This window comes from Oryx dammah, unplaced genomic scaffold (assembly GCF_014754425.2).
Source record: "Oryx dammah isolate SB20612 unplaced genomic scaffold, SCBI_Odam_1.1 HiC_scaffold_2, whole genome shotgun sequence".
Classification (NCBI taxonomy): domain Eukaryota; kingdom Metazoa; phylum Chordata; class Mammalia; order Artiodactyla; family Bovidae; genus Oryx; species Oryx dammah.
Genome location: NW_024070186.1, coordinates 195471107 through 195483305, shown reverse-complemented (window position 1 = coordinate 195483305; position 12199 = coordinate 195471107). Strand labels below are relative to the sequence as shown.

At 53.9% G+C, this 12199-nt stretch overlaps 1 protein-coding gene across 2 annotated transcripts in view; it reads right to left on the bottom strand.

Moving 5' to 3' along the window:
- Positions 1-2689: 2689 nt before the first annotated feature.
- RNF216 (ring finger protein 216) overlaps positions 2690-12199 on the bottom strand; it is a 120275-nt gene continuing 110765 nt past the window's right edge. Inside the window, exons 16-17 of one of the 2 annotated variants that reach the window (XM_040231356.1) lie at positions 6135-6204; positions 2690-5475 (exon numbers count right to left, since the gene is read on the bottom strand). In XM_040231356.1, coding sequence (XP_040087290.1) covers positions 5156-5475; positions 6135-6204 — 390 coding nt within the window. In that variant the 3' untranslated portion in view covers positions 2690-5155. The remainder of the gene's footprint in view (positions 5476-6134; positions 6205-12199) is intronic. The other variant, XM_040231362.1, reaches the window with a different exon arrangement.

The window sequence follows — 12199 nt, the reverse complement described above, 5'->3', positions numbered from 1 at the left end:
GCCAGAGAGGGTGCTCGGCCCGGAGCTCCTCCCTTTCCCCCTCCTCCCCCGTCGCCGCTCCCCTTCATTTCCTCCGGCTTCCGCCTTGCAAGCCAGCCCCCCTGGTCCCCATCCTCAGGCCTTCCGGACGCGTCAGCAGGAGAGCGTCCCGGACAACGTTGGGGGGGCTGTGTGGCACACCTGCCCCGCGCCCCCCACCCCCGGCGCAGCCAGGTCCCCCCCCCCCGCACGTCCAACCCCCGCCCCGCGACACATCCCACACATGCTCCGGCCTCCACTAGTCCCCACGCTCTGCACACTGATGATCGGATTGAAAATAGAGCCCCTGTGGACCAGCCCCCCCTCCCGTGATGCAGAGGAGGGGCCAGCCGGGGGTGGGGCCCTTCTGTGGCCTCTTGGCTGGAGGCTCCTCCCCATCACCTCCCCAGCTCCTGGCGGCTCCTGCCGTGCCCCTCATTCCCACAGTCTGGTATTTTAGTGGCATGTCGTCACCCATGCTGGGGAGCCTGACAGCCCAAGACCACCCGGTTGGGTGGCACCTTCCTGAAGCCCAGCCCAGGCCTGCCCCGCATTAGTGGTGTACACACAGGTGCCCACTGGGTGCAGGGCCCAGGGCATGACCTCCATGTCACAATGGTTTCGACTGGCCCGTTTTAAGGCCCAGCCCAGCCAGGGATCAGTCTTTGGCAAAAATGTGCTGATTCCGACCAAGAGGGATGACACAGATGGGGTTTAAACATGATCATTACCCACCAGGGGTCATGGGAACAGAGGGCCAGCCAGCTGGGCACGACCAGCCTCCGGGAGAGAGACTTTTTTAAATAAGTTCAAAGAGAACCCGAACAGAGCCTGCGGCAGGAGGTTATAAAAGAGAGAGCTAATTAAAAGCCACCTTCAGGAAGTCTTTGCTCATACCTGTTCCTGCTCCTGATATACGGAAAACCCGCACATCTGGTTTACTAATTTTGTGAAATACACCATGTATATCATAGGAAAAAACACTGGGAGGAAACACATCAAAGCCAACACAATCACGCAAATCAACTGGACTTCTATACTGAGCCCCATCGCCCACCCTGACCCGACCTTGACTCACAGCTCTGCTGCTAGAAATGTATCTACTGCGACTTCAAAGGGAGTGTGAGGTGGTGAGTGCAGGAAATGGGAAGGACCCAGTTTCCTTAATGGGGGAATGGCTGGATCACTTGCGGCAAATCCATACACAGAAATACCACTGAAGGCATAAAAGGCACAGGTTAGGGCTATCTGGACCCACAGACCTGGAGGGCATGCCATGATGGCGAAGAAAGTGAACTGCAGCCAGAGGTACGAAACCACTTTTGTGATGACAAAGGCCCGGAGCACTGATAAGCAGGTTCCTGTGGAGACGTGGAGGGTGAGTGGGGTGAAGAGAGGGTAATGTGACTCTGGTGGCCTGAAGAGGATGGAAAAGAGACAACTGCGGACGGGGAGAGAAAACTGGACTACTGATGAGAGCTGTAGGGCAGTCTAGGTCAGTGCTGCCGCCGCCAAGTCGCTTCAGTCGTGTCTGACTGTGTGTGACCCCACAGATGGCAGCCCACCAGGCTCCCCCTATCCCTGGGATTCTCCAGGCAAGAACACTGGAGTGGGTTGCCATTTCCTTCTCCAATGCATGAAAGTGAAAAGTCAAAGGGAAGTTGCTCAGTCGTGTCTGACTCTTAGCAACCACATGGACTGCAGCCCACCAGGCTCCTCCATCCACAGGACTTTCCAGGCAAGGGTACTGGATAGTGCTACAAATATGTAAATACGGAACGTGCACAGGAACGAGACCTAGATGGCATAAGTAAACTTGTAAAATACACCAATTTAGAAGCTGGGAATGCAGATTAAGTTTTGTCTAGGATTTACTTCAGTACGCCTTTTTCAGACATGCAAAAAAAAAAAAAAGACGCCATTCAGTAAAAAGTTGTGAATGGGGATGAGGATAGCGTGGTCTATTGATGTTCTGAACTGGATTTGAGGCCGTGTGTGGTGCCCGCCTGTGACCCACTGGCCTCCAGGCCTGGCAAACGTGGCAAGTGTAAGGAAGGGGCTGTACCCGCAGCTCTTGTCTTCTCAAGACTGGCCTCCTCTCTGAGTGAGGCTTCTCCCTTCTGCATCCACTTCCCAGGCCGACTCAGCAGCCTGCTTGCAGAGACCTGGAAGAGGGACTGGCCATGGTTTGTCAAAGGCGATTCTGTGCTGAAAAGCACACAGCGCCTCCCCTGGTGGCCCAGTGCCAAAGGCTCCACGCTCGCTCCCAGTGTGGCAGGCCTGGGTCTGATCCCTGCTCAAAGAACTAGACCCCACATGCCGCAACCAAGAGCTTGTATGCCACAACTGAGCCCGTGGCAACCAAATAAACAGTAAAACCGGACAAAAGTACCCCCCGTGCTCCACCTGACCTGGGCAGCTACCCAGGCAGGATGAGTGTGATGGATCACCAGACCTCCCTCCTGGGCAGGCCTGGCCCCTCGGGGCAGCTCTGGAATCAGATCCTGCAGCTCTTGGGCAGCCTCCCGACCTCTGCTCTGGGAGAACTGTTAGGTGAGGTGTTATCTGTCCCGGGAATCCGTGGGCTTTGTGTCCAAGCAGCTCTGGTAACTTCGCAGGGGGTAGTGGGGCCTGCCTGATCATGATGTGCACTGAGAAAAGAAACCAGACAGCAGTCTGCACAAACATCTATTTACAAGAAAAACAAGTTACATATGATACAAGCTTTTTACACACAGTAGTTTAAACAATTATGTATTTTTACTACCAGAAAAAAATGTAATAAACTAATCATTTTTGCTGTTTTTATACAACATGACTGGATGTGCACACTTGTTTGAAAACCTTTCGCTAAGTGCAAATACTAGATTCCTCTCTCCAGTTTTAAGGCAAGAACAGGACTGCCACTGGGCAGTCTTTTGCTCCGGGGAGCAAGCCCAGCGGCCCGGAGGGGAAGGTGCCGGCTGCCTCCGGGACTGCTGTCCCCAGACAGGGGCTCATTTCTGCAGGTATCCTGGTGTTAGTATCTTGAGGCCACTGTCTTGTCTTGTCAGATGAGGATGTCCCATCTCTCCCCCGACCCCATCACCAGGACAGACCATTTCTCCAGGAGACTGACCCAGGTGCTGCCTCCGGGAAATGGGGACACACACGGGCTCATTTCACAGACACGCCGGGACTTACGCTTGGTGAAGGCGCTGTGGCCAATGACCTGCCAGCCACTCCACACCCCGGCTGGAGGAGGAGCACTGGAAACTGGGTGCCCTTGGCTCCGAGAGGAAGGAGTGATTCCCTAGCTGCCCTGTGTGGCTAAGAACTGCCAGAACTCGTCTCAAAAGACGAGCCTTGGGATTGGCCTTGAGGGAACCATCATTCTGGTCTCCCTGTGCCGGGTGACCTCTATGTGCCAGGTCCTAGGGCAGTCACCGGGCCAGTGTTGGGCACACACCTGCCTGAGGTCTGTCCTTGCCGCTGCCCCAGGCCCTCCGTGGAGCCACGTACCCTGGGTCGCAGGGCTGAGGTGGAAGCTGGCTCCCTTGTTGGATGATGAATTGGATCAGAGATCTAGAAGGTTCTGGTGGGCTGGGGTGAGACTGTCACCAGCTGAGCGGGTGGACAGCACCTGGAGACACCTGTGGGCAGCTCATGGCTCTCAGAGCCCTCCTGTGGGGAGCAGGGGCGGAGGTAGGGGAACATGCCTTCCAGGCAGCGGAAGAAACCCTGTGGCTGCACCCAAGGGGCGGTGGCGGGGTGGGGTTAGGCAGGGAGGGCCTCCTGGCAGCAGAGGGTTTGGCCTCTCTTCAGGCACCCACCCCGCTCAAATCCAGACCCGGAGAAGAGAGCAAGGATGGGCAACAGCCTCATCTCCTCTCCAGCTGAATCTCTGAAAAACAGCTGAGGCTGGTGGCAGAGGGCGCCCAGACATGGAGCATGTCCCCTGCACCGAGGTCTGTGTGCGTGAGCTCCGGGAGCCCACAGCCATAGAAGTGTCACCCAGAGAACAGAGGCTAACACTGGGGCCAGGCAGGTTTATCCTCATGGGGGCCGTGGCTCTGCAGGCGGGCTGGAGTGTGGTGACGTGCTGCAAAGCGCGTGCTGGGGTGCGGCTGACACCCAGCTGGGGCTGGACAGCCAAAGGCCACGGGTGGCATGGCGGGGGCTCCCAAACGAGTCCTGACTTCAGGACAGGTCCCCTGGCCCTGGGGACAGCCAGCGCCCCTGCCATGCCTTCGGGGAGAACCTGGGGGTGGCAAACATGAGGAGAGCCACCAGGCCGTCACAGCTAGCTTAGAAAGGCCTTGTGTTTGGCGAAGATTTCGGGACCCCCACCGTCAGCTGCCAGGCATGTTTAACAGGGATTGAGGGAAACTCTAGTAGGCCATGGAAAACTGGAAAAGTGAAAACTGAGTGAACAGCAAACGTTTCTTCAGATAAACCACAAACATCCCATTGCATGAAGTGGCTCCCTGTGGTCTCATCCGAGAGCGCCAAGGGGGGAGACCCTGGAACTCCCGTGGCAGTGGGGGCCTGGGGAACACAGTCCACGGCTTCCCGCCAAGCGGTGCTCCCAGGCTTGTGAACATCACTCAGTCACCCCCTCACTGGGAGCAACTGGTCAGGGCGGCGGGGCACACCTCACACTGGGCGGGCCTTGGAGCGGGGGATGGGAGAACCAGGCCCGCCGGACCCGGGTCCAGTCTCGCGGCTCTCCAAACTGTGCTGTTACTTCACTTTATTATGGGTCATGCTGCTGCAGCGAGGAAGGCTTACATGGTTTTTAACTGAGAGACTTCTGTTGTCTGCCAGGGGCTGGGGATGGAGGCAAACATTTCCCTGCATCTACTCCTGCAGGGATATGAGTGGCAGATCGGTGCCCTGTGGCCAGGGCCCCCACCTGGCAGCTAAAACGGCAGGACTCTTTAGGAAGAGGGCTTCGCTGCCCCTGATCTCTGCCCAGTGAGTGCCAGACCAATCCTCATGGGCACCCACAGGGTACCAAAACCGGCTGGTCGCTCTTGAAGGAGCGGTGGCCCTTCCCAAGAAGAAACTCTGCCCACCCTCCCGAGAGCCAAGTCTACCACCCCTACCTGGCAGGCCCGGCACAGCCAACGGCCTGGGCGGGGGCAGGGCCCAGGCATCAGAAGCGATGCCGAGGCTGGGGGCCAAAGTGCATGGGCAGGTTGTGCTCCAGGGGCACGTGGACAGGGGCAAATTCGTAGTTGACGCGCATATTGGGCAGGGGTGGCACGTAGGGTGCCGGGATGGGGCCCATGTTGAGGGGGAAGTTGTTGAACACGGGCCGGACGGGCGGCAGGGGGAAGGGCGGGTGCACGAAGGCGTAGGGGGGTATCTGCGGCTGGTGCAGGTTCTGGGGCACGGGTCTCGGCAGGGCCTCGGTCCTCTGCACTTTCTCAGGGGGCTTCTCCAAGGGGGGCCCGATGCGTTTGAAGGTGTTCTCTGAAAAGGAGGCGGGATTTAGTCGAGAGAAGGGTTAACCCCACTGTGTGCAGACCTGCTGGGGACCCAGCAGAACTGCTAGAGGTCAGGCCAGGCACCGCCGACCTGCCTTCCTGGTGGACACAGGAGGGATGGCCAGGCCAGACAGGCCAACTGAAGTCCCCAAGGCAGCATGCACGCACGGGTGCAGGCCCACCGCCCTCAGCAGCCACCACGTTCCCGCGAGCCTCACAGCCCACAGGGGTCTCCCTGGGGGAAGACAGCTCAGAATGGGTGGAGCGGGTGTGGGAGCGTCTCTTAGAGCCAGGCCTGGGTGGCCGCTGACAGGAGCTCCATCGCCTTCCTCCAACCTCAGAGAGGCCTCCTGTCTTTTTCAGTTGGCTGTGGCTCCTGTTTGCTTCCTGAGTTCTATCTCACCAGCTGGGACCTACCTTCCTGCCTTCACGGAGCTGCTAACACTGCCTCTAAACTCTTGGGACCTTTCCCAGAGGGAGCTGGACTTGTGGGTGGGGTAGACTGGGGCCTGCCTGAGGGATAGCCCTCCCTGTGGGTCCCTGGTGGGTAGTGGGCTGGGATTCCCAGAGCCAAGCAGTGGGCATCCTTTCCTCCCCGTGGATACGAACTGCCTGGGCGCAGGGCCTGTTCTGGGGAGAACTTGCCTCCATTCTTTCTTTTCTGTTCCTCTTCGGCCTCCTTCTGGATTTCCTCAATTAGCTTCTCGTCATCTTCCTAGAAGAAAAGCCACTGATGACAAGTTTGCTCTCAGCCAGCCCCACGTGGGGCTCAGGCTCTGCTGGGACATGCAGGAATCCGTGGGTCTGCACACCCCTGCTTCCCAGGTCTCCAAGAACCTTCTGGAACCAGATGGTGTTCCTGTGAGGCTGGGACAGACAGCGGGCCTGTGCAGGGCGGGTGGCCATGTAGGGGCCGGGTTGAGAGCCTGCTCCATTCACTCAGCTTAGGGTTAAGAACTTCCCAGCAGAGGGCTACCCAAGGGCTGCGGATGGGCTAAGTCTGGAGTGGGCAGGGCCCAAGGAGCATTAGATCTTGAGTTTACAAGCTCTGAGCACAGAAACCCTTCTGCGTAGAGCCCGCAAGTCTTGCCGACTCCCTGAACTGGGCTGGACAGTTCACCGGCCTGCTGACCCTGAAGCTGGCGCTCAGCTCGTCGACGGTGGGCGATAGATGGAGCAATATCTTGCCACAGAGCATTGGCTGGGCCACGAGGAAGGCATGGCAGCTTAGGAACAACTCCCCGACAGACTCATGCTCGGGAGGCCTGCTTCGCTAAGGGGCGACTTGGATATAGATGGTCCCAGCCTGGGCACAAGAGTTGAAGAGGGCTCTGGGCACAGGCAGACGTGGGCTTCACCAGGGACATTTCGGGATCCCTGCCATGTACAGTTCCCCCACCTCCACCTGGCCCAGGCCAGTCCTGTGCAACGTGCTAGGGTCCGACCCACCCCTCAGCGGCCCTGCAGCAAGGCTGGGGGCTGAGAGGACACTCACTGGACTGAAGACCCATCAATACAGTGCACATCTTTGCTGCCAGCCACAGGGCTGCTGCTGCACTGGCACGGCCACGGAGGGTGTAGGACTCAAGCCCACCCCGGGAACTGGGGCTGGACAAGGAGCAGAGTGGACGCTGCAGTCACAAGCTGACCCAATCGAGTTGCAGGCAGGCGCGCTCTGTCTCCTGGGGTCCAGCAGCAGCCTCTCCAAGAGTCCAGGGCAGTCAGGCTGGGCAGGAGTAAGGAGAAGGGCAGGGGTGCCCAATATGGGGGCGGGGAAGTCTGCTGGACTCGAGTGCTGCCCCAGACGAGGCACGAGGCAAGGCCTGGTGTGGTCTGGGCTGGAAAACTGTCAGTGATAACTGGATTTTTCACGCCTACTGGATGCTGCCTGGCTGACATCACCTGTGGAACTCTGGGGACGTGAATGGAGGGGATGTGAAGAACACGTGGAACGCTTGGACCAGAGGAGAGCTTGGCAGTCTCAGCGTGGAGCCGGGCCGTGGGCAGTAGTTACTAAGGTCACAGCCAAGATGGTCACCTGTGACTTCAGACAGTGCCGGCCCTGCCATGACCCTGGAGTCGTAAGGGTCCCTTGCTCGGGGTGCACTGGACACCTATTCCACAAAAGTCCTAAGATGTGGTCACCCAGCCTCTTTGTGAACACCCCCGGTGAGGAACCTTACTGCCCTGGAGCAACCGCTCAGCCAATCATCACACAGAGCTCCAGTAACACAGCAGGTGGTGGCGGATGCAGACTGCAGGCCTCCATGTGAGGGTCAAAGTAAACTCCACTTATCTAGGCTAGGAGCTGGCCAACACCTGCATTTTGTTGCCAGTGGCCAGCCTAGGAGGAAAGGTTAAGAAAAGAGCGATCTAGAAGAATGGAATGCGGGAGAGCTGCCGCCCCGCCCCGCGAGACCAGGGCCCGCACACTGCTGAACACCCGAGTCTCTGCACCTCTTCTGTGAAATGGGTTGCTGTAAGGACTGCACGGGCTCAGTGTGTAAAAGACCCAGCACAGCGCAAGCACACCTCACTAACAGGATGAAAGCTGGCCAAAACACCAGGGATAAAGATTTCAGAAAGATGGAAAGTTTCAGAAAACCCCCAAAGAGCTACTTTGATGGTTCCCTGTCCCCGACGTCTGACTTGAAAACGTGGTGGGGGTAGGAATTCTTTCAGTCAGGAGTGTGTACTGAGTGAGTTGGATGCACAGCTCAGAATCAGGAGACCTGGCCCCTTCCGCAGGGAGCGTATATGGTTGTGCTGCAAACAGTTCCAGCTGGTGTTCCTGTGGTATTCTCCGTGGGCTTAAAGAGGACTTTCACAGCACTGAGGACTGACCCCTGACCCCCGCCCCCTCTTCCTCCTGAGTCTCATCTGTCAGGATGAAGAATGAAGGTTGAGGGGTGCTTTGTGAGTAGTCTTCAGGTCTCGCGCACCACTGTAAATGGGATGGACGAGCAGGGCACCTGCCACATTTTTATCAACACCAAGTTTCCTGTGATAAATCCTAATGCTCCTGGTAAAAGTTCACCCTGAATAAATAAATAGGTAGGTGGGAGCACTTGCACAGCAAATGTGAGCCAAGCTTCCTGAGTCAGGTCCGCCAGCTCCTGACGACAGAGCGGCCTAGGCCCCGCCCTGTCCAAGACTGCTGGGCCGGCACCGAGCCCCTCTGGAGGGCGGGGATAGCAGAGCCTGCTAGGCTGAGCCCAGCACCGTCCAGGAGCCCCCGGGCCTCCTCCCTTCCTACCTTCGCACCGGTAACTCTCCTGGCTGCTCAGTGGACTCAGGACCGCTTGTCCTCATGTTAGGGCATTCCCTGGTTAGGCAGTGCTCTTCAGAGTCTAAATACAGTCTGCATTTCACCAGAATATGTCAGCACTCAACTATTTTGAGCAGTGATTGTTACCATAAATATTGAGTAAATTGTCAGTTATACCTAGAATATGGGTTAGGCGTCTCAGATTTCAACTTTCTCCAACTAGTTGGAGTCACAGGGCACTATGTCTAGAAACTAAGAACTCAAACACTTTTCAGTATTTTTTTTTTTTTTTTAAAGAAAAAAATTACGTTTTCAGCCAAGTATGTTAGACTCTAAGGGTGAAGATTTTTTACTTCATCTGGGGTAGAATTCCCTTCCACAAGCAGTTTCCTTTGAGCCCTTAAAATTCCTCAAGAGTGAAGGCAGGCTGAATTGTACACTTTAAAAATGTACTTTATACATATTTTACCACAACTTAAAAAATTAATAATGTTAAGAAGAGAGAAGGCAGCTTCGGGGTTGATTCCGAGATAACACGTGAAGACCGGCCCTCGTCAGAACACTCCAGGGTTTGGGTAAGCAGCACGTGAGGCTACTGAGGCTTTTCTAGAGGCGAGCTCCCTTGGGAAACACTCAAGGCGCTCTAAGTGTCATCATTCAGTGATCAAGGACACTGGTGAAGAAGGCTTGACATTCTGCAAAGCTAGGACACACCTAGGCTGCTGGAAACTGGGAACAATGGGAGGAAAAAAGATGCTCAGAGGGCTGGGGGTGCATGCGTGGGTTGGATCACAGAATGAACTGCCCTCCAGCCCCCCACAGGAGCTGAGTCACTTACAGGAAATCCAGGTGGGATGGAGGGCTCCCTCCTCACCCCCTTCCCCTTCCCCCAACTAGGGAATCTTGTCTTACAACAGCATTGGCTTCCTAACAGAAAAGCAGCTGGCACGATGGAAGAACTCTAGCTTCGAGGCTCCACACACCTTGGCCTGGGGACCCCTCTGGTAGACCCAGCACAACCCAGGCGGGGGTCTAATCATATCCATAGCAGGTTTACTGTGAGAAATAAATGACCTCACCTTTATAAAGTGCCAAGCACAGTGACATAAGGGCATCAATACTTACTGAGCACCTACTATGTATCAGCTCCTATTCTAAGCACTTCATGAAGATTTCTTAACAATGCTAGAAGTTTGGTACTACTGAGTAATCCCTATACTACAAATAAGGAAACTGAGGCACACAGAAGGGAGACATACTGAAACCACACTCACAGAAAACTAGTCAATCTAATCACACTAGGACCACAGCCTTGTCTAACTCAGTGAAACTAAGCCATGCCCATGGGGCAACCCAAGACGGGCGGGTCATGGTGGAGAGGTCTCACAGAATGTGGTCCACTGGAGAAGGGAATGGCAAACCACTTCAGTATTCTTGTCTTGAGAACCCCATGAACAGTAGGAAAAGGCAAAATGATAGGATACTGAAAGAGGAACTCCCCAGGTCAGTAGGTGCCCAACACGCTACTGGCGATCAGTGGAGAAATAACTCCATAAATAACGAAAGAATGGAGCCAAAGCAAAAACAATACCCAGCTGTGGATGTGACTGGTGATAGAAGCAAGGTCCGATGTGTAAAGAGCAATGTTGCATAGGAACCTGGAATGTCAGGTCCATGAATCAAGGCAAATTGGAAGTGGTCAAACAGAAGATGGCAAGGGTGAACGTTGACATTCTAGGAATCAGAGAACTAAAATGGACTGGAATGGGTGAATTTAACTTAGATGACCATTATATCTACTACTGTGGGCAGGAATCCCTCAGAAGAAATGGAGTAGCCATCATGGTCAACAAAAGAGTTCGAAATGCAGTACTTGGATGCAATCTCAAAAACGACAGAATGATCTCTGTTCGTCTCCAAGGCAAACCATTCAATATCACAGTAATCCAAGTCTATGCCCCAACCAGTAACGCTGAAGAAGCCGAAGTTGAACGGTTCTATGAAGACCTACAAGACCTTTTAGAACTAACATCCAAAAAAGATGTCCTTTTCATTATAAGGGACTGGAATGCAAAAGTAGGAAGTCAAGAAACACCTGGAGTAACAGGAAAATTTGGCCTTGGAGTACGGAATGAAGCAGGGCAAAGGCTAATAGAGTTTTGCCAAGAAAATGCACTGGTCATAGCAAACACTCTCTTCCAACAACACAAGAGAAGACTCTACACATGGACATCACCAGATGGTCAACACCGAAATCAGATTGATTATATTCTTTGCAGCCAAAGACGGAGAAGCTCTATACAGTCAACAAAAACAAGACCGGGAGCTGACTGTGGCTCAGATCATGAACTCCTTATTACCAAATTCAGACTTAAATTGAAGAAAGGAGGGAAAACCACTAGACCATTCAGGTATGACCTAAATCAAATCCCTTATGATTATACAGTGGAAGTGAGAAATAGATTTAAGGGTCTAGATCTGATAGATAGAGTGCCTGATGAACTATGGACGGAGGTTCGCGACATTGTACAGGAGACAGGGATCAAGACCATCCCCATGGAAAAGAAATGCAAAAAAGCAAAATGGCTGTCTGGGGAGGCCTTACAAATAGCTGTGAAAAGAAGACAGGCGAAAAGCAAAGGAGAAAAGGAAAGATATAAGCATCTGAATGCAGAGTTCCAAAGAATAGCAAGAAGAGATAAGAAAGCCTTCTTCAGCGATCAATGCAAATAGAGGAAAACAACAGAATGGGAAAGACTAGAGTCTCTTCAAGAAAATTAGAGATACCAAGGGAACATTTCATGCAAAGATGGACTCAATAAAGGACAGAAATGGTATGTGCCTAACAGAAGCAGAAGATATTAAGAAGAGGTGCCAAGAATACATAGAAAAACTGTACAAAAAAGATCTTCACGACCAAGATAATCACGATGGTGTGATCACTCATCTAGAGCCAGACATCCTGAAATGTGAAGTCAAGTGGGCCTTGGAAAGCATCACTACAAACAAAGCTAGTGGAGTGATGGAATTCCAGTGGAGCTATTTCAAATCCTGAAAGATGATGCTGTGAAAGTGCTGCACTCAATATGCCAGCACATTTGGAAAACTCACCAGTGGCCACAGGACTGGAAAAGGTCAGTTTTCGTTCCAATCCCAAAGAAAGCTCAAACTACCGCACAACTGCACTCATCTCACACGCTAGTAAAGTAATGCTCAAAATTCTCCAAGCCAGACTTCAGCAATACGTGAACTGTGAACTTCCTGATGTTCAAGCTGGTTGTAGAAAAGGCAGAGGAACCAGAGATCAAATTGCCAGCATCTGCTGGATCATCGAAAAAGCAAGAGAGTTCCAGAAAAACATCTATTTCTGCTTTATTGACTATGCCAAAGCCTTCGACTGTGTGGATCACAATAAACTGTGGAAAATTCTGAAAGAGATGGG